Source organism: Mirounga angustirostris, unplaced genomic scaffold (assembly GCF_029215605.1).
Source record: "Mirounga angustirostris isolate CCGP_5_RB_7025 unplaced genomic scaffold, mMirAng1.0.hap1 SCAF_6, whole genome shotgun sequence".
Classification (NCBI taxonomy): domain Eukaryota; kingdom Metazoa; phylum Chordata; class Mammalia; order Carnivora; family Phocidae; genus Mirounga; species Mirounga angustirostris.
The window spans coordinates 154,553,143-154,580,607 of NW_026991714.1; the positions used below are offsets into that span (position 1 = coordinate 154,553,143).

The window sequence follows — 27,465 nt, forward strand, 5'->3', positions numbered from 1 at the left end:
CAGCCCTGAGATGCAATGGGCAAGCCTGCTGCCCGGAGCCCAGGATGGGGACACAAGGTTTCTGGGTCTCAGAGCAGGGCAGGAGGGCCACAAGCCAGGGGCTGACGGGTTCCTCTGCTCAGCACGAGGTGTGCACAATGCTGGGGCTCTGGCCATGATGGCTGCACACGCTGCAGACTGGAAGAGGAAAATGCCTGTGGCTTGAAGGGGAGCCCCCAGCTCCACGGTGTTTCCTGTGCAAGGCAGCGGCCAGGCCAAGTGACCACACCCCAGCCGCAAGGGGGGACCCAGGCTGCCTCCAGGAGGCTGCTTCTGGCTCTCATTCCTCCTTGCCCCCCAGGAGGACACCCCCCTCCTGGAGCAGGTGGTCAGAGCTCAACTGGGACAGTGACACATGACCTCTGGCAGGTGGGCAGCATGGCGGGAGTCACAGGTGTGGGGCGGGCCAGGGTCGGGTTCCACCCAGCACCTCTGCAGGCGGGCAGGTGGGCTGGGCGGGCAGGTGCTCCTGAGGACTCCCCCACCCTCTGGCCCGGCCCTGCGACAGCTCGAGGACCGTGCTGCCCCCTAATGCCCGGAGCCCAGCCTAGCACAAGAGTGGATTTCTGGGAGTCCAGGCCTGTGTACCTGACCAGCTGTGGACACCTGGACCCCGTCCCCTGCATGGCATTTTGGAAATTATCTTCATGTTGCCCAAATGCCATATGTTTTCACTTCTCTTTATTTGAGAACAGAAACATTTTAAAAAGTGACCCTGCTTGACTGAAGGAAGTTCACAGAGCACAGCCGTGCAGACGCCCGCTCGGGTCCGGGCAGCTGCTGCAGAGCAGAACCCAGGACCCCGAGACACGAGAGCAGCACGCGGGGATGACATTCAGACTTTATATTTAAACAGCAACAACGGGTGGTTCAGCGCTATTCCAGTAAAAGGTTCTGAACTCATTTCTCCACAGCACCTGCAGCCTCACTGTGCGGTGACAGCGACCCTGGGCGCTGATGCTGGGGGGCCCCGTGGGACAGGCACCTGGGGTGCTGCCTTCTGGCTCCTCTCTGCAGAAAGACGCTCCAGGCGCTCCGTGTAGAAGCCATTGAAGTCCAGTCTGCGGGAGGAGAGGGGCTGGGCTCCCATGCAGATGCCCCAGGTGCAGAGGTGCCCTCCCTGCGGTGCCACACCAGGCAACTGATCCACCCCACAGGCAAAGGGCCGGCTCTGCACCAGGTGCGAGGAACACCCACCCACACAGCCTTCCCTGGTTCAAGCAACACTGACATCGGAACCTAAACACACATGCAAACTGAAAGCGGAACAACCAAAACTCCTAATTAGGGGTTTAAGCAGAAGCATAGCTTCGGTTTCTCTGCTAAAACCCCAGCAGAAGAGCTGTCCCCCACCCCCCACCCACCTCCCTGGCAGCCCTCCCCGGCCCCTGGATGTTGGGGCCAGCCTTACCTGGCACAAGGGCCCAAGCGTGCCACAGGCTGGAGGCACCTCCCAGGCCCTGTACTTAGGATATCAGACGTCCGTCTGACACCTTCCCAGGCAAGGACACCCCCACCCCAATCCCTTGGAAATCAGCTGACCCACTGCCTCCCCTCTGTAGAGCGGGGCGTCCAGGACACTGCCGGGCTCCACAGGTCATGGGAATCTGCTGGCCCCAGAACCACAAACTGGCTGACCAGTTTGCTGGCCCCCTGCACCTGTCTTCACGCTCCTGCACTGTCCTCCCCAACGGGCCCTCCCAGAGTCACCAGCAATGCTCTGTCACACCTCCTAGGAGTGGTGACAAGGCACAGCCAGCCCCAAGAGCCCAAACAGGAGGCTTTAGTAAGCGCTGCCATGACCCCCACTGTTGGCTCCCAGTGACTTCCTGGCCTGAGCAGCACCGCTGGTCTTGTCTTCCCTTGCCTGCCTCCTGGCTGCTCATCTGAAAACGGGGTGATGCTGCCGCCATGCACGGCCCAAGGCTGGGGGCTGGGGGGCCCTTCCAGCGTCCTGGGTCCTGGCTCAGGGAGCAAAGCGTTGGGCGAGCCTGAGCCAGCCCGGCCCACAGACAGGGACCAGCGCCGGGGGCACAGACGGTCACTGGTGCACACGCTCACGAGGGAACACAAACCACCGCACACGTGCATCTGTCACTTCAGGGAGTGAGCAGTGACCAGCAGCAGCACAGGAGGTGAGGGACGAACGCCCGCACACCCAAGCAGACCCCGCCTCAGTCACTCCCTCCCTGGGGCGGCCCAAAGCTGTGTGGTGACGGCGGGGGCGGGGGGCGCACGGGGGAAGCCCGGGACTCGCGGCCACACGGGGACAGGATGGTGCCCGTGGCAGCCGGGGCAGGAGGCCATCCGCACCCACCTGGAGATGACGCTGGCCATGCTATGCTCACAGTCGCTGGTGCTGTAGAGGCTCAGTCGGGCCAGAAGGTCAAGCAGATGTGCCGAGAAATTCTTATCAAACTTGTTGATGGTGGCCTCGAAGCTGGAGGTCAGCTGAGGGGCGTCCACGTGCTCAGCCAGGTACTAGAAGACACGGTCACGCACCGTGAGTGCCTCTAGCCCCACCTTGGCATTGTTCCCTACCAGCTCGGCCTCCCTCCCCACCCCCCCTTTTTTTTTAAATAGAAGGGATTTGGGCAAGTTTTCATGTGATAAAAGTTAAGGCATCATAAAAGTTCCTGAGACTGCGGAACACAGAGACATGCTCTGTTTGGGCAGTGGGCGCCCTGCCCTGCTCCCACAAGGAAGCAGCAAGTCCATGCACCTCATGGATTCTTTACGTGGCTCAGATTTTCAAGGGAATGCAGCATTTTCTCCTGGCTCCCTCTCAGCAAAGGGAGTGGACACAGGAGTGCGGGCCTGAGCTCCCTCCAGACCTGGGCTGGTGCTGCAGGGCCCATGCCCCTCCCCGCATCCCCTCAAAGAAGGCGGAGACACCTCGCCCTTCTGGTTAAGGCTGGACTCTGTAATGACAGCAGGGCCCACGGCCCTGTGCCTGCTACATGGCAGGCCCTCTGCGGACACCCCAACCCCTGCTCCGGGGAACTGTGGCCTCACCCTCGAGCACAGCGGGGCTGAGGTTTGGACAAGTTTGGAGAAGAGATCCTCTAGCTCATGTTTGGAACCTAATTAGGATGAACTTTTTTTGATCAAAGGGACAACAGAATGGAGGGCTGCAGCGGGCCTGCTGGACGAAGCCGGAGGCTGCACACCTTCCTAGCGAGCTCCTTGCGGGCACGCTCCTCCGCCCGCTCGGCCTCCGTGGGTGGCCCCAGCATTGTGCCATGCTCCAACATCAGCCGGCCCAGCTCACCGTCCAACTTCATGCTCTGCGTAAATCTCTTGGGGTCAGGAAGAAACGCTGTTGTTAGTTTCAAGGAACCCAAGTGGACTATGTGCCACCACACAGCTGAGGCACCATCTGCAGATGTGGGGACAGCAGACGTGAACTCGGGGAGCTGCACCTGTGCCCACATGGCTTCCAAGGGTGCCTGTCGGAGGGCTCGTCAACAGAGTCTTCTGAAGACGGCATCTCCCCAGGGCGAGCCCCATACGGATCTGGCTCCCAGGCTCCTATCCCCCAGACGCTGGCGACCACCTTGCATGCCCTGGAGTCCTGGTGAACCCTGTGTCACCCCCTCTGCCTCCCAATACTGACTTTCTGTATCAGCATTTTAGGCAGCTGCTTGTAACTGAATCAAATAACTTGAACTGGACAAAAAGAACGCCAGGCGCCCAGAAAAGGGCTGGGGACAGAGATGCTGCAGCTGCTGGTCCCGGCCCACAACGGCAGAAGGGGGCTCAGACAGACAGCCCTGCACAGGGCGGGCAGAAGGCGGGCGGGCTGCGTGGTGGCACACCTGCATGCAGTTGGTGAACATGACGCACACGGACATGAGCCTGGAGAAGACTTTGAGCAGCTCAGGGTTGGTCAGCATGCAGTCCTTCAGACAGTTGTCCAGGAAGCTCGTGTGGTGACCCAGCACGTCGTCGATGTTGGACGCCTGCGTGGAGAGACGGCACCTGCCTTGGCTTTCGGCACGACTTTGCGAGGAGACCAGACCCTACGCGGGCCAGGCTGCTGCTCTGTGTACTTCTGTTTTGTTTCCTTTCCTTAAATGACCCTACGGCTTTTGAGAGAAAACTTCAAAATACCCCCACAAAAAAATGCTAAACATGCCGCCAAAAGGCCACAGTTTTGGTTCTTCCACGGCTGCCGTCCCTTCATGCTTCTGGGACCTGCTGACAGGCCCCAGGGGTGCTGGGATGGGGGTGGGGGCGCAGAGCCACCCCAACCCCAAGGCTCTCCGCACCACCTCAGGGGAACCCCCCCACATCCCAGTCTCACTCACGCACACCTTGGCTGTGTTCACGAAGAAACCGCTTCCGTGTACGGAGGGCTTTGCGGTCTCCTCCTCACCAGCCCGGAGCAAGCACTGCACTAACCCCCCGACATCCGGCCCACTACGTTCCCTTCCCAAGAACCTACTTGGTGCCACCCAGCTGGCGTAGAGCCTTTTAAGTGTTATGCCGTCTTAAGTTCAAACTCACAGACTTCAGGTTTTTCTCAAGGATGTGCCACGTTGGCTCCATCACTTCACACATCATGTAATACTGAATGTTCTGCACAAAGTTGAGCATCCGCTGTCGCAGGGTGAAGGCACCGGCAAACCTGAGCGAGCACAAGGAGGGTCGCCGCTGTGGCAGCCGCGGGCCCCCCCCGCCCCGCTGTCAGGGTGCCCTGCGCTGAGCGCCCCCACACGGGCACACACACCACCCGGTGTCACCGACCAGCGTGCGCGCCGGCGGGAGCGAACAAGCACCCCCAAGCCTCACAGGGCTCACGGTGACAGACCCGGCCACCCGCATGTCCGCACCAACAGCGGAGGGACCGAGCCACGTCTACCGTGGGCGGCCACGGCCCCGCGCTGCAATGTGAAACTCGTCAGGGGTCAAAAAGCCACAGAGCCGTATGACAAGCTGCCTTTCTAAAGGGGTGAAGAGTGAAACGCTCCTGCCTTGAGGGGAGCACCTGAGCGCGCAGAACAGACGCACCACTTTGCCGAGTGTAACGAGTACTGCTTGGCGGCCTTGTTGCTGATCCAGACGTTGCAGAGCTGCCGCTCCACGTGCTTGCAGTAGAACATGTGTCTGAAGAGCATCTGGTAGCGGGTCAGGGCTTTCCTGCAAGAAGGAAAAGGTGGCCGACACCTGGTGGGCGCTGCTGGCCTCCGACACCGTGAGGCTCACGGCACACAGTGGCCGAGGCTCTGACCTCGCTGATGCCGTTCTGCTCCCTGGCCGCCAGGCAGCCAGGCAACCCACCCCGCACAGAAGTGGACGTGCACAGCCGCTGCGAACGGTCTGCAGACTGGATACAATCCTGCCTTCCGGGCAAACCTGGAATTGTGTCCAGGGCAGCTGGCGCCGGAAAGATCAATGCTCACCTATTGATAATCAGTGACAGAGGCCACTTAACAACATAGTCAAAAGAGAAGGCCTCTAGGCCGCTCAGCGTGAGCTCAGTGGGGTCAGCATGGACCATCGCCTTCTCCTGCTTGGTCTCGATGGCCAGAACCCGCAGGAGCTGAGTGATGAGGTCATGAGGCATCAGATCGATCTTGAGAAAGACAAAGAAAAAAGCGTCACATCCTGACCGCTGCCCCAGCCCAGCTGCCCCAGGAGCTGGAGAAGCAAGTCTGGGACTGAGGTAGCTTTCTCTGACGTAGACTCTGCATCCTGAAGGCTGGCTTACAAAACAAGTGTCTGCCAATAAAGCCTCAGCCGCTTTCCACCAAAGCAAAAAGTGCAGAGAGATCATTTTTAAGATGCCCGATGGCGTAAACGAGAAACTACACAGCAAAGCCTAAATCCCTTCAGATTTATAATTTTACCACAAGTGCCAGGACCCAGCCGAAAGAGCGGCATACTTAGTGGAAAACAGTAGGCTGACCGTGAACAATGTTGGGGCTGGGGCGCCAACCCGTTGGTTCAGTTGAAAGTCCACGGGGACCTGCAGACCGCCCGTATCCCTAACTATGAATAGCCTACTGCTGACCGAGAGCCTGACACACGTGACGAGCACGTATTTTGTACATCATAACATGTACCGTGCTCTTATGATAAAGTAAGCTACAGAACAGGAACCGTTAATAAAAAAGAAAATACGTTTATGTCACTGTACTGTATTTATCGATAAAGATCTGTGTGTAAACGGACCTGCGCAGCTCACACCCGTGTTGCTCAAGGGTGAGCTGCGGCATCACCATCGGGAGTTGGGTTCTCCTGGGGTTTCATGGCCATCTTGCTCAGGCAGCTGCCCAACCTATCTGGACGCAGGTTGGTGGGTCTGAAGGGCACTCCCCCAGCCCCAGGCCCCGACCCACCTTGAGGTCATCCTTGAAAGGGTCCGTGTTGGCAGTGCTCATGCGCAAGGCCAGCTCCAGCAGAGCCTCCAGACGGGTGGGCGTGATGTCGTCCACTGGCTTCTTCAGCTCCTCCTCGGTGAGGTCCATGAAGTGCACAAAGAAGTCACCCTGGTCCATCAGGAAGTAGCGCTTGATGGACCTACAGAGCGGGTGGGGGCACGGGGGTCACCAGCACAGCTGTGGGACCCGCAGAGTGGCCTAGACTTGGGAAAACTGACAGACGGCTGACAAGGAAGAGCTGCGTGCAGACGAAGGGCTCCCAATACAACCAGCAGTTTGGATGATGAGGTGGGGCCAGGTGGGCCTTGGGTAGCGCAGCCCAGGGAGGACGAGCCAAGCTCCTCGCCCAGCAGCACTCCCCTAAGCAGGCCCGACCCTGCTCAGCTTCTGAGACCAGACGAAATCAGGCGTGTTCAGGGTGGTATGGCCATAGACCAGAGAAGTACATTAGAAAGGGGAGAAACGGTCAGCTTCACAAATGAGCAGAAATGAACAGCTCTTAGGCACAGGTGAGGGACCACTGTGTTCAGAAAGGGCTGGTGGCCCTGGACCGGGGGCAAGACTGGGCAAGCTGTGTCACCCCAAGGTGACACAGGCAGACATGGCCCCACTGGGCTCTGGGTAGCAGGACCAAGGTGGCAGGGTCACAACTGTGCAAGGTTCTCAGGCTGGAGACAACCTAGCAGCATGCTTGTGTTTCTGTCCACAAAACAGAGCCACTAAGAGTAAGTTTCTGGCCTTGGTCAGACGCCAGGAGGGTTCCACGAGCCGAGCTAGAAGGCAGAAGGCAGACAGCTCACCTCAGGTGCGCCACGAGCTCCTTCTCTTCCATCAGGAAGGCCAGCAGGACCTTGCTGGCGTAGTTAAAAGCCTTCTCGATTTGCTCAACATATGCTCGCTCCTTCAAAGTGTAGATGATCTCCTTGGCCACTGGGCAGGTGACATCGTGACCACACTCTCTGACTACATTCAGATATTTTCCTGAAAAGACAAGGAGAAAACAGATTAAAAATTTCACTATACCGACACTAAACCACAGGCCCAAACCTCGGATACTGTGACCCCAACACTAGCTAGCGGACTGGAAACATGGTTCTAGAGCCCTTTACGTGAGGCAGGGAAACACAACTGATGCCCGTGAAGGACAGAAGCAGTAAGTGCTACAACAGGCTAGACTCTCTTTCATCAGGATTTTTCTAACAAAGAGCACAGAAATAATTTCAAAAAAGCTTTCAGAGAATGAGGTTCCCAACCATCTTCCAACCCCGTCCTTGATCACCAAGTCCCTGGCTGGAAGCCTGTCCGGTTCCCAGCCCATATGATGGTGAGTGGAACACCACTGGGCCACTGAGGCCCAGGTCCTCAACTGCTGTTCCTATAGTGGTGTATGAGACTGACCCAGAAGGACTGGATCTTTGGACTTTGTTTTTGTTGCTGGCGCTGAGCTCCTAAAACTCTTGCAATCTTGTGGCTCATGAACCCCTTCCGAGCACAGCTGAGTTTACGCCGGGAGGTGACTCTGGGCAGCCCCTGTCCAGCTCAGGCTGGGAGCTGCGTGCCGGGGAACCAACCCTGTGACCAGAGGGCGGGAGCTTTGGTCCTACCCCCCGATGCCGGGCTCGGAGAGAGGCTGGAGACTGGATAAATCAACTGCCAAACATTTCATCACTCACGCCTGCATAACGGAACCTCCCTACAATTCCTAAGTGGAGCGATGTGGAGTTTCTGGGTGGTGAACACGTCCACACGGGGATGGCGCACCGAGCGCCACGCACTTCGGAGCTCCTGTGCTCGGCACCTGCCCAGACCTCGCCCCATGGACCTCTTCAGCTGGCTGTTCACTTACATCCTTTCTAATAACCCGGTAATCTAGAAAGTAAAGTGTTTCCCTGAGTTCTGTGAGCCGTCCTAGCAAATCATCAACCCCGAGGAGGGGGTCACGGGAACCCCCAATTCGTAGCGACGTCAGACAGCGGTGCGGACAGCAGTGTTGATGTGGGGGCCGCCCTGAGGGACTGAGCTCTGAGCCTGAGGAGCCCGCGCCCACCAACCCTGAGAGGTCCGTGCCAGGACTGGGCTAATTCACAGGACGCCCAGCTGGTGTGCACAGACAACAGGAGAGCTGGATGTTGGTGTGGAAAAGCCGCACGACTGGCGCCGGCTGGGAGCAGGAAAGCAACTTTCCTGTCAGTGGTAACAGAGCTCTAGAAACAAAGTAGTGAAGAAAAGCCACCTGGGAGACAACCTCCTGGGGTCAGGGAACAAAATGACAGCACCCAGAGCCGCAGGAGTCAGACGGGACAATGGCCAGGCACAAGAAGACCCTGTGGAGGCTCTGCAGCCCTTGCAGCGCACGGCGGGGCCCCTGCCCAGCAGCAGGGGCACAGAGACAGAGCCACAGGACAGAGGGCGAGCATGTGCTGGGCTGGGGCGCGAGGCTCACCTGTGCTGAGCACTTTGCCGACCATCTTCTGCAGGAAGGAGGGGATCTGCCGCTGCACGACGGTGTACCTCTGGTCCCAGTACTTGTCGTTGTAGTCCTCCTGGATCTTCTCCTTCCGCAGCTCGTGCTCTTCCACCATGAACTCGCTGGCAACCACAGGACGCTCTCAGGCGGCAAGCCACGCCAACAGGCGGATGGGCTCAGCATGTCCCGTGCCCACCGTCCCCAGCTGAGAGCCCGCTCCGGGGCTCCGAGGACATTCAGGGCCACAGGGGTGCAGGTCGACCTCTCTAGTTCCACCCGTCAGGGGAACGTAGCCCTTCCCTCCCGTGTGAACACAGGCAACGAGCCGACCCCCACAGCAGGGGGGCAACCCCTTCACGCCTGTTTCAGGTATCTCTTAGCGAGGCACGGTTTTAAAATCACGTTGTCAGGCCCCCCCCAGACTGTTACGCGAATCACCAGCAGGGAAACGCTACCTCTAGGCCTGGCTTTTCAAGTCCTTTAGCAAATACACCTCAACAGGACAGACTTGTCTATGGGCCGCCCCGGCTCCTCGAACGTGCTGGACACCCACGCTCCCCAGCTGCGACGGAAGCCCGCGACAGGAGCCGGGAGCCGCACGGAGCTGATTCTGACCCCACCACTCGACACGCTGAAGCCTCCCTGGGCAGCGTGGCTGCACGTGGCGTCTTACCTGGGTTTCCCCAGGCTCCGCGAGCCCTACCTGTAGGGGTCATTGATTATCCCTCTATAGATCCACTTCTCCAGGATCTCGAAGTAGGGCACGCTGGCGGCCTTGGTTAAGTACAAGCACAGCTCCTGCGCCTGGCTGTCGCCCGTGTAGTTGAAGCTCCGGTCGTGGAGAAGGCTCAGGGTGGACCCCCCGACACACTCGCCCTTATCCACCGAGGTGGCTGCCAGGAGGGGGGGGCAGCACTCAGTGCTGAGAAGGGCTGCCTGTGGCTCCCCCAGCTATGTCACGACACCCCAGGTGCTCCTTTTGTGGGGGACACTCAAACCGTAAGCTCGTGATCACTAATGAAAGTTTATCTACTGATAAGTTTCCAGAGTTTTCCTCCCACAGATTAAAACACGAAGCAATACAGGCTTTGGCCTCACACCCTGGCGTCCACAGTGAAGAAACGAATGCCTCGCACGCTGGTCTGGGAGTCTCACCTTCACACGCCACAACCCACCCGCCATGGAATGTGCCTGCCCACTGCCCCAAGTCCCTCCCATGGCCCGGCCGACATGGCGGGTGGGAGGGTAGGCACGCACCAAGGGAGGCCAGGATGTCGACGGTGCGCATGGCCGGCTGGATGTAGAACCAGAGCTTCTGAAGTGACAACAGGCCCTGCCTCTGCAGCTGCTCCAGCTGCGTGACCAGGATCAGGTACTCCTTCACTAGGGTTCTCATGGCTGCCGCCAAGGCATGGTTCACCTGTCCGTATTCAAAGGAAGACTTTTCTTCAATGAACCTAGGAGGGAAAGGAGCACCCAGGACCCATGAGCAGGGGAGGCTACATTTTCAGATTAGATGTCAGATGCTCTGAGCCCCCTCCCCACTCAAGCTCTTCGAAACCAGCCCCCTGCACTTGTCCCCAGGCCCTTCAAAACCGTGTCAGGCATGAAACCGGGTCACAAAAAGATGAGGACGCTCTTTAGAAAAGGAGTCAAATGATCTTTACAGACACAAAGTGGGAGCTGCAGGGGTCAAGAGCACCTGGGAAGGCCCGTGTCCAGCCTCAGGTCCCGTCTGGCATCTACCTGGTCACCGTGGAGTAACTGGAAGCCACGGGGAGGATCCTGTTCACCAGCTCCCTGATGGACAGGTCGAGGTTGGGGTCCACGAGGAAGGTGCGGCTCTGCCTCCCAGTGAGGGGCTGGGCGGTGATGTACCTGCCGTCCACACCCACCAGCACATAGAGCAGGTCCTCCACCACGGCCGACTCTTGGGAGGCCAGGGGCAGCGTGCCTGTGGGCCGCAGATACCAGCTGGGCCATGGCCTCACCTCCAGGGCCCCTCACTCCCACTGACCTTTCTCCTGCCCTAATCTACTCGGGCACCCTCTACTGATTTCTCTGTTATTCCCTCAAACATTCATGGGCATGAGAATCAGGCTGTTCACTGGGATCTGACTCATCCCAGGGAGCTTTTAAAGGCTGGGATTCCAAAAGCACCATGAGCACAGGACAGGTGGAGCTTGGGCAGTGCACCACAGCCTTAAAGCACCAGGCAGATAAAACCCTCTGGACACAAATAAAAGCCTGACATTTAAAAGGAGAAAGTCAGGAATATAAGAAGCACTTCTGACGTAAGCTGTTGTTACAGCACTCGTCACAACTTAACAAGTCTGGGCTGCTGTGGGATGAAAAGACTTTCTTGAAAGACTTGGAAGTGGTGACAACTTCCAGCACGTGTGCACAGTATGAGACGGTTTCCTTACAACCACCCAGTTAAGGACAGTCACAAGCCATCAGCCAGGGCCACCGGCCAAACAGGCCCAGGCAGCTCCTGCCTCTCTCGGTTCACAACCCTCGGCGTCCTCCTCTGCTGGGACAGACGGCCACGCATGGGGAGCACACGCAGCAGCAACAGAACGGTGTCCGTGCCCCGCCCCGCAGCCCAGCCCTGCGCAGCCGGCCCAGTGGGAGCCCGTCAGCCCCGTGGCACCGCAGAACCGGGGCCTGGCGGGCAGGGTGGCACTGCAGCGCACCAGCCTGCTGACGGCGGGCACAGGCTCTGAGCACAGCAGCTGCCGGTCTGGGCGAGGCACGGGTCACGGGGCCTCCAGAGCCACACTCTGGACTTCAAGCTCCGCTTCCTCTCCACAGCTCCGACCGGAGCGACAAGGCTCGGCTTCCTGTTTCTCAAGCGCAGGGGTGCCTTCTAGGAATCGCCTCAACCCCCCCCAACTCACTTGAAATCTGAGCATCACCCCAGTTAGAGCCCCAGTGGATGCCCTCAGTGGGGGGATAAGGGGTGCAGCACCGGGTCAGCTGGTCCTGCGGTGGGGACCCTGGCCTCGGGGGGCAGATGCCACCCTGCCCTCCAGCACCCTGCTCACACATGGAAAAGGACAGCGTCGCAGGCTGAGAGAGCAAGAACAGCGGGGTGGCACAGCCAGCCTGGAGGCTGAGCGCTGAAGGGACAGGGGAACAAGCCAGGCTGAGGGGACACTGCACAGCGAGGTGTGGCCTGGAGGCCAATCCACCAGGGTCTCTGCGGCTCCCCAGAGTTTGAGGGGTCACTAGAGAAGCTACACAGGACACAGGCCTGAGGCTCAAAGCCGCTAGCTCTGGGATGACGGAGACAGCCACAGGGCAGCAGGGCAGGATGTGAGGCCCCACGCCACCGGCTACCTGGGCCAAGGGAAAGAAAGCTAAACACCCATTCCTCAGCCGCACCGGCTGCAGTTCAATGCCCATTTGCTACGTTCCACAGATGGCCCCATACCAGACAGAGCAGATCCATAACATTCCTTTAACACAGCAAGCTCTGCGGAGGTGCTGAGCCCCAAGCCAGTGAGAGCAGAAGGACTGTGTCTGGGCAAGAGGGACAGATGGTGGGGGGTGGCGCCTGGGACCAGGCTGGTGCAGCGGGAAGGAAGCAAACACAGGTGCCACTCCAGGACCCGGTGACCTGTGACCAGTCGCCGTGCGAAAAGTGGAGACACTAAAGGGAGGGTCAGGAGCCCCACTGCAGACACAAACAACAGACAGATGGCCACGTGAGACCAAAATTCAGGGAGACATCCTGAGGATAGAGATCTGGGATCGCAATGGGGACAATATGATTCCTTAAAACAAACGAGGTCACCCTGCGAAGGAAAAGTGGCAAGAAAGACCTGGGAGCAAGCCCCAAGGATCTGCTTGGAAGATGAGGTGGGGGGAGGAGGAGAGAGAAAGGAACATCCAGAGGCAGCGAGAGCACAAGAGCTCGGCACTACCGAGGATGAGAACTCAGGAAGGGCAGTGCACCACACGCTCAAAGGCACCGGCTGTTAGAAACACACACATCACCTACCTACAGGCACAGCCGTGTCCGTGCTCACGCCTGAGCCAGTCAGGAAATCCCCAACCAGTGTGGGTCTCTCATATACCCACGGTGGAAAGACAGGGAGGCGCTGGCCGGAATTTTTTTTGTTCTGCTTATCTCGAAGCAACTTTCTTGTAAGTTCTAGAGACTGGTGAGGATATTTTCAAAAACAAAAAGAGACATACTTTTAGTACCAATACTTAAAACTGACATCTACGGCACCAGAGGAGTCAATCACTCAACACATGAGGGTTCAATAAAAACGTGAAGAAATGAGCGTCTCCATGCCCATCACAGCGCAAGGCTCTGGTGACAGGACAGGGACCCCGCCTCTCACTGGGGTCTCGGTCTGTGCAGAACCCACAGGTAAGCCAGGAGCACGGGCAACAAGCTGCACCTTTCTTGGGAACACCTACCATAGACTCAATGGCTTCTTCCTGGTGGCACGAAGTCTAGACATGACCTGATGGGTGGAGACAAGGCCCCAGGGACAGCCAGCTAGAGAAGGGAGCCCCTACCTGGGCCCCTCAGGGCCAGGGGGAGAGGCCACCTCCTGCACATGCCCAGAGCTGCGGTCCTCCTGCGGGACCAGGCACCAGAAGCTGACCAGGGCAGTCCTCAGAAGTACCAGGTCAAGGGTGGCCAGTGAGAGGGGAGGTGCAACTATTTCCTCATCTGTCACACAGGGTAGCAGTGTGAGGACACGGGAGGTGCTGATGTAAGACAAGCAACCACTGCTGGCTGCCGTGCCCGTCAGAGCCACTGAGCTCAACAAGCACAAGCTCTGCTCAGACCCTCATGGGTGCTGCTCTGAGGGGCCTGAAGGCCACAGGGGCAACCCCATGAGAAGAGAGACGTACATCAAGGGACTGGGGCAGGACATGAAATCAAGAGCAGGAGAAGCGGTAAGTATGAGAGATAGAAAATGGTCTATAAAGTATATTCTTACAAAAATAAACTGTCAAAAACTAATTGAGGGAAAGGAACAATCACAATTTACAGAGGCTGAGATCCATGCGAGTGCCCCCGACAGGCAAGCCTGACAGCCTGGTGGGTCAGAACCTTCCTGCACCGTTATCCACTCCTGTGGTCCAGGACTATCACCCCTGAGGGTGGTGGGGGAGCCCTACCTGCTGTAGCGTGGAGCCCGTGGCCACACTGCCAAGCTGCTTCCTCAGCTCCTCAAGCTCCTGCATGGAGATTTTGGAGCCCGTGGCAGGGGCACTGAAGTTGGTGGAGCCGCTGCCTGCAGTGCTGGCTGCAAGCTCGGCGCGTTCTTTCGCATTCTGTTGTAAATACTGCAGAGTCTGAAAACACACAAAACCACGATCACATGGGCCAGCTCTGCAGAGCACAGCCAGCCCCCGCTTCCTTCCTTGTCGACTCCACGTGGAGGAACAACGGGACCCCCACGAGTCCCTGAGCTGCAGTCTGGTCTCTCAGCGTTTGCTGCCACAAGGTGCCACAGCTCCAAATCAGGACAGGAGGAAAACCCGATGGCCGCGTGACAGCCAATCCCCAAACTCCGTTCCCAAGGGCACGGCCCCGTCTCTGCGCTCGGCCAGTCTCCCATACTGCAGTGGGACCACTCTGTCCATGCCCGGCCGCATCCTTGACCCCTGAACAGGCCCTGGGCCTGCAGAGGGACAGGGCCAGGCACCTCCCTGGACGCTCGCGGGCGCAGCGGCTCCTCCAGCCTCGACCTGAGTGCTTTCCTTAGTGTCGCAAAGGACACATGCACAATTCACAACACGTGAGAGCACAGCATAAGACAACGAAAAGTAAAGCCCCCCCCCCCCCCGGGAGGTGGCAGCTGTAATACTTCTCAAGTTCACTGCGAGCGTGAGCTCCGTCCTCTCTGAAGCAGCACAAACACATCCGTACGGTACCTCACGGTGCCACCAGCATGGGGCAGGGGAAGCAGCCAGAAACGTGCCGTCAGGGGCACTGTCTCAACGGGGCAAACCTCGCAAGCATCCACCAGCGCAAGCCACCCCACGAGCTCCGTCAGAAGCCCGCCACACGTTCGCCTTTCCCGACACTCCCAACGTGAGCCCATGCAGCCGTTACCTCTCTGTCCTCCGTAAGTTTTGATAACAGGTACACCAGCGGGTCAAGGTTCCTTGTGTTTTTAGATTTCAGTTCATCATATTTCTTTAGAAAATCTTCTGGAGTACGAGAAAATTCTGCTATTTTAACCTCAAAAGCACAAACACGAGAGATTCAGTGACAATAACAACTTTTAAAAATCTTCCAGAAAATTAAACACAAAAACCAAAATAGTGAAATTAGGTAGGCTAAATGATCACATACCTCTGAAATAAGACTTAAACCCAACAAACAGTTTGTTAACCCTATGCACGGTCTCCCCTGTAGTTTCCCTCCTGTTATGCTTCCTCAGCCTGAGATCAGGAAATAACCACTTAGATTTTTCTAACAGTTTATGCATTTGCTTCATACATTCAATGCTATTCCCTTTGGAATTAGGCACAGGCTCAGGGGTTATGTTTGCTCACTGATTTATGGTGTTTCCCTTGTTATAAATTACATTCACTTTTGTGTTCCCAAACACTCTCCGCTCAGTGAATTTTCCTAATTATTATGGTGCCATTATTAATCTATTTAAATAATTGAAGCTTCGGGGCGCCTGGGTGGCTCAGTCATTAAGCGTCTGCCTTCGGCTCAGGTCATGATCCCAGGGTCCTGGGATCAAGTCCCCACATCGAGCTCCCTGCTCAGCGGGAAGCCTGCTTCTCCCTCTCCCACTCCCCCTGCTTGTGTTCCTGCTCTCGCTGTCTCTCTCTCTGTCAAATAAATAAATAAAACCTTAAAAAATAAATAAATAGATAAATAATTGAAGCTTCATGATGTGTTTCTAAAAATAAATTTCAAAATTCTCTCTTACTGAAAATCTGTAATTTTGAATTATATATTATTTGAATAAAGATAGAAAAATCTGTTTTAAAGGGATGTCAATACAGTTAATACCAGGAGCTTCCTTTTCTTTTCAAGTTTTTTATTTTTATTTTTTTAAGTAATTTTTACACCCAATGTGGGGCTCAAACTCATGACCCCGAGATCAAGAGTCGCATGCTCCAGGCAACTGAGTCAGCCAGGCATCACCAGGAGCTTCCTTTTCATCCAGAGGAATAGGAGTCTGCTTCCTCACGGGACCCAGAACCTGCGTTCTGAGGTCAGGCTGACAGCCCAGCGCTCTCCCTGAGCCTCCAATTGCTCATCTGTACAACAGGGTGAGTTACAAGAACTGCTATGAGGAATCATCAGAAGCACTGAGTTGAGCACAATACTTGGTCCAAGAAAAGCCTTTAACAAGCATTGTCCGCCATCAACACTGGTGATGCTGTGGCTGCTCAGGCAGGAAGCTGGTGAATTTTGTGCACAGCGTGGCACAGGGACGGGGCCCGCCTCGCCCAGGGCCCGGCACTGCACCGGGACGGGGCCCGCCTCGCCCAGGGCACAGCACTGCACCGGGACGGGGCCCGCCTCGCCCAGGGCCCGCCTCGCCCAGGGCCCGGCGCAGCTCCGGGACGGAACCCACCTTGGCACTGTGTGCAGACACAGTGGTTGTGACATAGGGGGTCCTATTCTTCTGCAGCAGGTCGATATAGACCTCAGCGCCATCCCCTCCGTGGACACGCAGCAAGCTGAGCAGCTCATTGACGTCATGGTGAATCCGAAATTCACTCATAGTTTTGGCTCTGAAACAACATCACAACAGGTTTTCCTAAAGGCAAGAGGAAAGCCGTTTATAAAAACAAAAGTGTGCTAACACTTGTAGTGAAGACGAGGCCCAAGTTAAATATCAAGCATCAAGCAGAGAAGACTCAGCACACACTCCCGCAACGCTAATTAACTAATGAATATTAATTTGCAAATCCACACCGAGAAAGTGAGGCCCTCATCTCCTAGTATATAAACATTTAAAACTGGCCAGAGCCAGGGTATCTCCAAACATAAAAGCAGAACAGTTAAGCATGAACACACATACTTGTAAAATCAGGAGGTGCTCACAGTAACCAGTCACGGACATGAGGTGCAGCAGGGCATGGGTTGTGGAGTCCCAGCCAGTCTGAACCCTGACATGGCCAGGTCTGGGCTACAGGGCCCTAGGCAAGGAGCCTGTCCTCTCTAGGCTTCTTCTGACAAGGGTGACTAGTAAATCGTACCCACAGAGCTGCTGTGAAAGCACCAAAGGGCCCATACTTGGCAAGTCCTATGGTGTTGTTACTAGAGAAGCAAGAATAAGTGTGCTTTTACTACGTAGGGCTGACCAAGTGCAAATGTTGTTACTGGAGAACTGGCTGGTTTTACAAAAGGAAAACTGGATCTGAGTCACCAACAGCATCCTAAACCATCAGTTACCTTACCAATCACAGAGGACCCCGAACGAGGCACTGTAAACTACAAGCAAGACAGCAAAGAGGACACGGAACTTTCCCACTGAGGCCTCTCTGAATCCAAGGGCAATTGGTTTTATCCATGTGCTACAAGGTTTCCCAAGGAATGTGGGTTGTCCTATACTGGCTGGACTGAGGACCCTTTGTCATGCTAGATGGCAAGCACGTTGTTTCCCACCAAAAGGAAACAGCTGTCCACCAGATACAAGCAGGTGGAGACAGCACTTCAGAAGAATGATCATCTGAGAGAACGTTTATTTTAAAACTATCTGCACAAAACCTTGTGTTTGTGGTAAAAATACAAGCACAGACATGCCCACGTCACAAATATTAATGTACAAGGAAGCCAGTTCTCTGTGGAGATCTGGAACGATTCCTGCAAGAACCTGCTCTCAGCTGCAAGCAGGACCTCTCCTGGGAGGACATCTGGAAATGTGTAAGGGACACTTCTGGTTGTCACAGTGACCAGAAGGGTGCTCTTGGTATTCGGTGGGCAGGAGACCAGAGAACCTAAACACCAACAGAAGCACCCCACCAAAAATGTCCACAGCATCCCCTCTGAAAACAACACTGAGGAGCATCTAATCCCAAGAGCCCACTAGATCTTTCTGACGCTCCTGAGTTCTTCTGTTAGTGGCCGCAAACACAGACGTCTGTGACAGGGCAGAACTCCCCTCCTCCCCGAGCGTGAGCTGCGCAGAGGGTGGAGGCAAGGGCGCCTACTGCACATTTCCCCAGGAATGAGTTAGGCAGAGAGGTGGCAGCGAGTGTTCGCTGAGGGCTCAAAGCTAATTGCACAAATGGGCTTGGAAAACATTAGACAGTTTGTGAAAAAAAGTCGACTCCTAATGCTTTTTCGTAAGAGATGAAAAACAGAGTCTGTCCAGAGCTCTTCCCAGCTGCAAAAATGATTGACTGGGAACGTAGCCACACACCTTTACTTCCAGAATGAGATAAGTTAATTATACTTTTCAAAGCTATTTTTTAATTTGTTAAAGACAGACCCCTTTTCCCGACCATTGCGTGCATGCGTGTGCACGTCCTCCTCCACGCTGAACCACCTGTGCGAGGAGTGGACAGTCCGCCTTGGGGCCATCCCGCCCACCCCCCACGGCCAGTCCCCAGCGTCCCCAGCAGTGGCATCCCCTGATCATCCATCAGCGTTGTAATGAGGTGACTGCTGCACAGTCGTCCCCCCAGCTCGGCAGGAGGCTCCGAGGTGGCAGAGCCCGCCTCTACTCCTTCCGCGGGGGGCACCGGGCACAGCGTCCGGCACATGCCAGGCGCTGACGGGATGCAGGGCACTAGAAGGGCAGGCGCAACAGGCAGGGCCCCCGGACCAGGGGGACCACGGTCACGGGAGGCCGCCGAAGGGCTTCCAACAAGACGCGCCACCGTGAAGCGCGAACTGTCCACAGACCACTCTGGCTCCGGTCTGGTGACGGGCCGCAGGCAGGAACGACCCCGGGGTCGCCCCGGCCCCTCCGGCGGGAGGCGGCCGCGCTGCGAGCAGTGCGGCTGAGGGGGGCAGCGCGAGCTTTTGCAGGCAGGAGTCCGCGCGTCACGGCCTGCGAAGGGAACGCCGAGGTCCCGTGTGGGGACCCGACCGTGGGCGGGACGCCGCAGGGGCCAGGGCGGCGCCGGAGCCTGGCGGCGCGCGGCCCAGGGGCGAGCCACCGGCCGGCCGCGCCCGCGGGCAGTCGACGCGGGGAAGCGCTGCGCACGCCGGACGAGCGCGCAGGGAAGGAGGGCCGGCCCGGCCTCGCCGCCCCCCAGGCTCAGGCGCCGCCGCCCCCCGCCGGACTCACCGCTCACACCCCGCGTCCGGGCCCAGCCCGCCGAAGCCCCTCAGCAGCCCGCGCCGGCAGCGGAAGTGGCGCGACGTCACTTCCGGCCCGGCCGCTCGCCGACGGGGGCCGGCAGGCTGCGGTGCCGCTGGCGCGCAGGGTGATGCAGCTGCCGCCCGCGCTGCACTCCCGCCTGGTGGGGGCGCCCGGGGCGGCCGAGCCGCTGCCTGTGCAGCGGGACCCCGCGGCTGGGGCCCCGCCCTTCCACTTCGCGGCGCGCCGGGTGCGCTTCCCGCGGGACCACGAGTTTTTCGAGGTGGGTGAGCCAAACGGCGAGGAGGTAGCTGTCGACGCGGATGCGGCCGACTCCGGGCGGGGGCGGGGCCGGGGCCGGCGGGAGGGGCGGGCCTGTGGGGCGGGACCGTTGGGTGGGGGCGGAGCCTGCAGTCGGGGCGGGACCGATGGGTGGGGGCGGGGCCTGCGGGGCGGGGCCGATGGGTGGGGGCGAGGCCTGCGGGGCGGGACCGATGGGTGGGGGCGAGGCCTGCGGGGCGGGACCGATGGGTGGGGGCGGGGCCTGCGGGGCGGGGCCGATGGGTGGGGGCGAGGCCTGCGGGGCGGGGCCGATGGGTGGGGGCGGGGCCTGCGGGGCGGGACCGATGGTGGGGGCGGAGCCTGCGGACGCCGGAGAAACGGGACTACCGCGCCCGGCCCCGCCCACCACGTGCGTGTCCCGCAGGACGGGGATGTGCAGCGACACCTCTACCTCCAGGACGTGCTCACGCAGGTGACAGGGGCGCCTGAGAGGCCCAGGTGAGTGGCTCTGGGCCCAGCACCGCCCCCTCCCCGGGCCCCGCCCGCCCCTAGCGGGTGACCTGCTGCCTCGCTCTCTGCCCAGCCACCGTCCACGCCCCTCTGGTCTGGCCTGGCCGCCTCCTAGCTGGCCCGCGAGAATGTGGTTTGGGATTGGGAAGGAAACATCAATGCTTTATCAGGCTACTTGGAGGACAGGTGTGGACCGGCAGCCTGAGGCCCTCTGTTAGCAGCAGAGTGGCCTTCCCACGAGGTGGTTTCCTTCGCCAGGGTGCCCGAGTTCACCTGTCAGGTAGCAGGGTGCTGCCAGGTGTTCGACTCCCTGGAGGACTATGAGCACCACTACCACACTCTGCACAGAAACGTCTGCTCCTTCTGCAGACGGGCCTTCCCCTCCGTCCACCTGCTGGACATCCACATACTGGAGTGGCATGACTCGCTGTTCCAGATCCTGTCCGAAAGGCAGGACATGGTGGGTGATGCGTCGCGTCCACTGGGCCCAAGTGCAGTCATCTGGGGCTGGGGGGAGGGGGCGGGGGGCTTGTTCCTGAGCTGTCTGCCTAGTGGGTACCAGCGCCGTGGGGGTCAGGGGCCAGGTGAGGGGGCACCATGGAGGTGGGGGTCAGGACAGAGGTGACATCATTTACGTTTCAGTATCAGTGCCTGGTGGAAGGCTGTACAGAGAAGTTCAAGACCAGCAAAGACAGGAAGGATCACCTGGTGAGACGTCACCTCTACCCAGCCGACTTCCGATTTGATAAACCGAAGAAAAGCAGAGGGTATGCGAGGCGGGACACAAAGCAAAAGCTGCAGGCCATTGAATTTAGAAGAGCATTTTGGGTGTAGAGATTCTAAGGATGGTGCTGTAGTGAAGCATCTGCATTACTTATGTCACGTTTAGCTGCAGATACGGAATCACTGACCGATCAGCAGTTGTTCGTCAGGAGGGCTTGAACCAGTAGGGGATGGTTTTGCTGCTCTGTTGGGAATGAGTGGGGTCTCAGCGCTGTCTGCCCCCGGGGCGTCTAGGAGCATCACCCCTTTCTCTGCACTCACACTAGAGCTGTACCTGCACCTCGCCCCCCCTCCCAGGTGCCGGCCCCACGTGGTGCTGACAGCCCCTGGGAATTTGTCCCAGGCTGTGAGGCCCTCCCCTCACACTGACCCTGTGATTTTTTTTGTCTGGTTGGTGACTTGACAATAAAGCTCTTTGCCACTGTCACTGTTAAGAGTGCACCTGGGAAATGCTTCAGGGGTAATTCTTGAATTTGTGTTGTATTTCTTTGCCTCTTTCAAGTGATTCTTTGAGTGGTCCTTCAGAACCTCCTGAGAATTGTGTTGATTGAGGTTTTTTCAGACCAGTTTCTCTCAGCGGGACTTTGCTCTTTAAAGTAATGTAATTCTGAAAGCACACTGCAGCATGGGACAGTGGGAGGCTTTGGATGTGAGGTAGCTCTCTCCTTCTGGAGGGATCATTTCAAGGAGAAAAGCCCTGCAATGCTGGGTCCAGTAGGGGTTAGGGAGGAGACTCTCAGTACTCTGTAGTTAACGTTAGTACATTTCTCACGTATGGTCATGAAAAGACTTTCAGCTCCCTTGGTAGGCATTTACCACGTGGCACCCCAGAAATACTATTTTCAAAAGATAAAGTGTAATTGTTACTAAGCTTATAAACATGGCACCTGTTATATTAATGTTCACTTGGGATTTTGTCGTAATGCTTGTCTTTGTCTTGGTAGTCTAAGAATTACAGTATGCCAGGATAGCTATAAAATATTTTTGCAAGAAACAGTAGTGTTTTTGTGGTGAGTTGGTCCGTGAGAGAAGACAGGGTCACAGGGGCCACCGCTCACCCCTCTGTCTCCACAGCCCAGCCACGCCGGTGGCCGCTGTACGAATGTCGGCAGAAGCTCTGGGGGCTGATGGGGAGCAGTCGGGAGGGGACGCCATGGAAGTCTGCTCTGAACACGCAGCCCCCCTCCCAGAACCCGTGGGCGAGCGGTGGATATACAGCCACAGGTTAGTACCTGCCGTCTGTCTGCAGCAAGTTCTGAATGTGTGTTTTATGAGGATGACGCTGGGCTTGACCCTGGGTGGTAGTCTCACAGAGAGAAGCAGATGCTGGGTCGGAGTGTTGGCTTCCGCAGCGGTTGAGAGCCTATTTCTGTTTCTCTTGAATGTCTCAGTTTCTTGTGCTTGCCCTGCTTTGGGACCCCGGAAGGCAAGGCACCCCCTCCTGTTTGCATCGTGGCCTAAACTGGGATAGAAGGACCACTGGCTGTAGTTGCTAAGGTTATGATCTACAAGTCTTTCTCATACTAATTATTCTCTTATTGGGTTAAACTTGATTTTAAGTCTAATTTTGGGGAAAATGTTGGACAGAAGAAAAGAGATTGCCAACAAATGCAAACAGACAGGAAGATGGGCTTGTATCCCTCCCGCTGCCCTCGCGCTCCCACCCAGACTTTGGCCTGCAAGTGGGTCCTGGATGCCCGTGGCTTCTTCCAGATGCTGGGTCACAGGAAGCCTGGGCCTGGAAGCTTGGCATCAATGGCCCTCCTGGCCGAGTGTCCCAGGCAAGCACGCTGCCGGCTGGGAGAGTGTCCCTCAGGAAGCAGGTCCGAGGCAGCTGGCTAGCCGCAGGAAGGGAGCTGCCCTGGGGCCTGGGGTACAGGGCATCCAGGGAAAGGAGTGCCCATGGGCTGAATGTCCCACAAAGTGAAAGAGAAGGAGCCCCCCCAGAACAAGAAGAGCATACTCATGATGATGCTGCTTTTATGAGTTGGGTTTTTTATTGGCAAAAACCGTAATGGTTTAGTATAAGGACTTTTTTCCTTTTCAGAATACCTTCTACCATCTGTTTCGGTCAGGGTGCATCACGAGGATTTAAAAGCACCAAGAAAAGAAAGGAACACCAGTGACAATGTGGACAGAGAGCCATGGGCCTCCGAGCAGACCCCAAGGGGGGCGGTTGCCTTTCGCAGGACACGGGGTCAGTAGTGCGATTTCTCTCGCCTTCTGGTGTGGCTGCCCTAGGACCCAGGCCTTTGCCACCCTTGATCCTCGATGCCAGTCCCTCGGTGGACCACTGTGTGACCGCAGAAGCAGTGACAGACCCACCAGTTCCAGAAGTGGTCCCGACACATGCTCGGGAATGAAACGGGGGCCGTCCTGAGGATGTGCTTTGTAAACACGTAAATACTTGCTTTTAACAGTCTCCAGTTAGTCTCCAGTTGTCACTTGTATGTTGTTGAACTGGGTACAGAAGTGAGCAGCAGCTACCCACGGCTAATCTGTTCTCAGTGCTGGGTTATCAGGAAGATTTACGAAGCCTCAAACCCCCAGGGGGTGAAGGGCAAGGTGCAGCACTGAGTTGCTGATGTTCATGGCTTGACGAGAGGCTCCTGGGTCACCCCTTCACCACACCAGCGATCAGACCTGATGGGGTTTAGTGAGAACCAGGGAAGGCTCATGCGTGCCTCGGGGGGCAGTGCAGCCAGGGTGGCTTCTCCAAGGAAAGACCGTGATGGGGCAGTGAGGGAGTGTCGCAGCGAGGGTGGGGGCTCTGGTCAGAGCTCCAGGGCCTGGCTGGCACATGCTCGGCAGGAACAGAGCGGACTTGTTGTACCGTCGTGTGGATGAGCATAATGCAGCTACCGGGGAAGCAGTGCTGGGAGCAGCACCTGAACGGAAACAGCGGGGTCAGCTCGGTGTTGATACAGTCGGGGCTCTCAGGGCTACACCTGGTGGAGTGGGGACCCGACAGCAGGGTCTCTCTCTGGAGGCCCCGTCTCCATCGGGCATGCGCCTGGGATGCTTCTGTGCTGACTGCTGGCTTGAGGGCTCCAGCTCAGCCAGCAGCAGGAGGATGGGCCTGCCCCTCCCCACCTCACCTCCAGCCTGTCCTTTCCAGGCTCTGGGCTTGGCTGGAGGCAGCTGGTGGTCATCTGTGGCTCCTGGCATGGAGGCTGGTGCCCCAGCTCCTGGCATGGGGCCACACCTGTGGCTCTCCGGAATCTGGAGCAAAGGGACTGTCGGGGGGTCATGTCACAGCCGTAGTTTCACGCAGGAAAAGCTCTAAAGGTGGGTTACCAAGTGCTACAGAAAAAAAACAAAACCTAAAGTGCAGGTCCTAGGACATCAACAGGAGACCTAGCGTGCACTTCATGGAGGGTGGCGGGGCAGAGACCAGCCTTGGCTGGGGGGGGTGTCAGGGCTGACCCAGAGTCCCTTCTTTGGCTCTTAAAAGCACAACATAGAGACAATGCTAACTTGCGAAACTCCCATTCTGTCTCTGTCCACCTCCCCTCAGGGACCTTTCCTTCTCCAGCTCCTGCACGGCCCCCCTGCCCAGCCCCCCTGCATGGCCCCCTGCACTGCCCCCGCCATCTGCAGGAGCACACTGGCCTTTCTCACTGCAGCACGTTGTGCTAAACGTCGTTGTCCACAATGTCAGCCCCAGTAAGACTGTCGTGTAGTTTGGGGGGCCTGTCCGTCCTGGGTTCCAATCCTCACTTCGGCCCTATCCAGAAAGCTGCTCGTTCAGTCTGTCCTGGTTTTTCTTCTGAGAAATGGAGGATGTCAAACTTCAGAGAGAGTGTTTCTGCTGCCAAACCTGGGTGTGGTTTCCAGGTCCAATGTCAAGGGGAAACTCGACACGTTGATGACAAGGAAGAGCTTGATTGCAGGGTGCATGGGAGTAGGACTTAAGGATAGGCTGTCAGTGTTTGAGGATGCTGAGTTTGCATTAGTCTATTTGTGGTGGGAAATGGGATTATCATACGTAGGTTTAAATATTCAACATGTTGTTATTTGGGAGACCACAGCCCATTGGGGTGACCGCATTTGTTCCTAATTGGTGTGTGAAGTGCTCAGGCTCACAGGGAGCAGGGCAGAGCACCAGTCTTGGCTCTTGTCCTGGGGGCACCATGTCCTCAGGCTTTGCCGAGTTCCTCAAAATCATATTCAGAACCTCATGAGTCTGCTCAATGCCCCTTGGCTCACCTTTTTTTTCTTTTCTCTTTTTGTACCTTATTTTGGATGGAGTGGGTTTCTTTTCTCATTCTGATATTTGGGAAGTTAGGCACTCTCTCATGTTATCTCAGAAATTTTAATATGTGATTACTTGTTCGGATCTAAGATTAATCGGTATTCTTTCCCTCCCCCCAAACAGTCCATGGACTGTGGATGTTCGATTCCACCACCTGGAGCCATGGGTGTGATGAGAGGTGGACACTGGCCTCTGGGTCCTGTCTGTGTCCCCACACACTCCGCAGCCCCACAGTTAGCACTGATTCTGCTGGAAACATTGTCCTCCTGCCTAACGAATCTCTTGAGAATTTCCTTTAGTGAGGGTCAGGAGGAACGAGCGTTCTCAGTTCTCTTTGCCTGGAAAAGTTGTTCTGTTCTTGTTCTGGAAGGAGAGTTTGGTCAGGAATACAGCCCTTGCCGGCAGTTTTCTCCCTAAGTCGGGTGAGGGTCTCATTCATCTCATGGCTGCTGCTGAGGGTTCAGCGGTCAGTCTTGTCACCGTTCCTCAGAAGGGCTCTGTCTGGTCTCCGTCTTTACTGTTCTGTGGTTCCTCTCGACAGTTAAGGGAGTGCGTCTGTGTACCTGCTGGCTCTTCACTCCGTTGTGTGAGCCGGGGGTCTTATCTCCTCACACATTGCCTCTCCCCGATTCTCCGTTCCTTCTCCTTCTCAAACTCCAGCCACACGTGTCTCAGACCATCTCCCTCAGTGAGCTGTGTTTCTCACCAGCCCTTCTGTATTTTCCATTCCTTTGTAGGGGTCTTTGCTTCATTCTGGACGATTTCTTCAGTTCTACTTTCTAGTTCACTAATTTTCTTATCAGTTATATCAAATGTGCTGTTAAACTCATTCAGATTTTAATTTCAGTAGTTACGATTTTCAATTCTGTTAGTTTTGTGTTGTTTTTCTGATTTCTTGTATTTTTATAGCTTTCATCCATCACATTTTCAATTCATTCTTTTATTTCTTTAAACATATTAAACTAATTTTACATTACTGAGTGATAATATCAATATTTGAAGATTCTGTGGGTCTAATTCTTTTGTCCATTTCTTCTGCTCACTCACTCATGGTGCCTTGTTTCCTGGTGAATTTTGTGATTTTTGACTGTGAGTTTATATTTTTTGGAACTTTTCTTCGGGAATTTCTCTGACATGTCTGAATTCTTCCAGCAAAACTTAGTATCTGCTTCTGTCTTGTGACCAGGGGTCCTTCCAATCTTGGGTCATTTTAAGATGAATTGTTAGGTAGGGATTTTCAGTCCAGTCCACTTTTCCTACAAATGTCCTTTCTGTGTCGCTGTTGCATGACCCTTAGCCAAAGCAGAACATCACATTGAGAGAAACAGACCCCCTCATTTCACTCACAGCAAGAGAGTTAGAAATAAAAATACCCTGAGGCCTTTTTTTACACATTCAATTGTCAGAAACCCAGAAGTTTGGTTGCACTCTGTTGTCAGGGCTGTGTGGAAACAGGCATCCCACACATTGACTGGGTGATGCTGAGTGCTGAAACCCCCAAGAGGATTTGGCAATATCTAACACAATTGCATTTGCATTTACCCTTTGACCCAGCAGATATGCTTCTAAGGATAGATCCTAAACACACACTGGCAAGAATTCAAAAGATCTACTTAAAAGACATTTTATTCAGTACAATTTTTAATGACTAAAGACTGAAAACAGCTCAAATGTCCCAAATAGTGTTGAGAACTGAATTTTTTTGGCATGGTAAAAAGAAGATACAGATTTAAGATCAATGAAGTTAATAGAAACCTTGTAGTCCTAAATTTGAATTAGAAGCATTGCTATGTGCTGACTACATATATTTCGCATATTCCAATATGGGTATATTGTTAAATCAGTATTTTTACTGAAAAGCCTGGATTCATTTTTAGAAGTCAAGGAAGTTACTAAGGGATGCTAAGGTTGGACTCAGGAGCCAACTTAACTAGGGTCCCACTGGCCAGAGATATGATAGCTTGAGCATCACTGAGAATCACAACTGCAGCTGAATGAAACAGATCAAATATATTTAACCCTTTGAGCTCATTGTGATTCTTTTTTTTTAAGATTTATTTATTTTTAGAGAGAGAAGGGGGGTGGGGGCAGAAGCAGAGGGAGAGAGAGTCTTAAGCAGACTCCGTGCTGAGTGCAGAACCCAACGTGGGGCTCAACCCTATAACCCTGAGATCACAACCTCAGCGGAAACCAAAAGTTGGACACTTAGCCGACTGCGCCCCAAGGGCATTCTCAAAGCAGTGAAAGAGTGGATAAGAGCAGTGGGGGAAGAGTCAGGATCCAGGCTGAATCAGAGGCCAGTTCACAGGAGAGAACCCCGAAATAAGGAAACTGGGAGGAGCCTCCTGAAGTCAAACAAATATCAAACACTGACCTCTGAAACCAAGGAAGCCAGAACTTGATTGGCTTAGTTTGTAGAGGAATTTACAAGCCCAGGGCATTGTTGACAAGAGTAGAGCAATCAGCTGGCAACCAGGTGCCAGGGAA

At 56.0% G+C, this 27,465-nt stretch overlaps 2 protein-coding genes across 8 annotated transcripts; one reads left to right on the top strand and one right to left on the bottom strand.

Annotated features, from left to right (window-relative positions):
- Window positions 1–705: 705 nt before the first annotated feature.
- TUBGCP2 (tubulin gamma complex component 2) lies at window positions 706–19,268 on the bottom strand. 5 transcript variants are annotated; one of them, XR_010412631.1, is made up of 19 exons: window positions 19,137–19,268; window positions 16,470–16,629; window positions 14,981–15,109; window positions 14,041–14,217; window positions 12,899–13,058; window positions 10,639–10,846; window positions 10,150–10,349; window positions 9,596–9,785; window positions 8,869–9,014; window positions 7,226–7,406; window positions 6,384–6,564; window positions 5,445–5,617; window positions 5,053–5,181; window positions 4,549–4,669; window positions 3,858–4,001; window positions 3,210–3,338; window positions 3,055–3,122; window positions 2,357–2,520; window positions 706–1,100 (listed from the first exon to the last, which is right to left on the bottom strand). XR_010412631.1 is itself a non-coding variant. In XM_045879118.3 (18 exons), the coding sequence occupies exons 2-18, from the start codon at window positions 16,617–16,619 to the stop codon at window positions 965–967; spliced, it is 2,718 nt and encodes a 905-aa protein (XP_045735074.2). In that variant the 5' UTR covers window positions 16,620–16,629; window positions 19,137–19,268; the 3' UTR covers window positions 706–964. The 5 variants fall into 5 exon arrangements, 4 of the variants coding, with proteins under 4 accessions (XP_045735074.2, XP_064451566.1, XP_064451567.1 ...); XM_045879118.3 differs by lacking the exon at window positions 3,055–3,122; XM_064595496.1 differs by lacking the exon at window positions 3,055–3,122 and having other exon boundaries at window positions 869–2,520.
- A 10-nt stretch (window positions 19,269–19,278) lies between these two features.
- ZNF511 (zinc finger protein 511) lies at window positions 19,279–23,145 on the top strand. Of its 3 annotated transcripts, XM_064595508.1 has the most exons (7): window positions 19,279–19,431; window positions 19,855–19,928; window positions 20,199–20,400; window positions 20,583–20,707; window positions 21,798–21,947; window positions 22,115–22,220; window positions 22,771–23,145. In XM_064595508.1, the coding sequence occupies exons 1-6, from the start codon at window positions 19,279–19,281 to the stop codon at window positions 22,182–22,184; spliced, it is 774 nt and encodes a 257-aa protein (XP_064451578.1). In that variant the 3' UTR covers window positions 22,185–22,220; window positions 22,771–23,145. The 3 variants fall into 3 exon arrangements, with proteins under 3 accessions (XP_064451578.1, XP_045735080.1, XP_045735081.1); XM_045879124.3 differs by lacking the exon at window positions 22,115–22,220; XM_045879125.3 differs by lacking the exon at window positions 22,115–22,220 and having other exon boundaries at window positions 20,310–20,400.
- The last annotated feature ends 4,320 nt before the right edge of the window (window positions 23,146–27,465 follow it).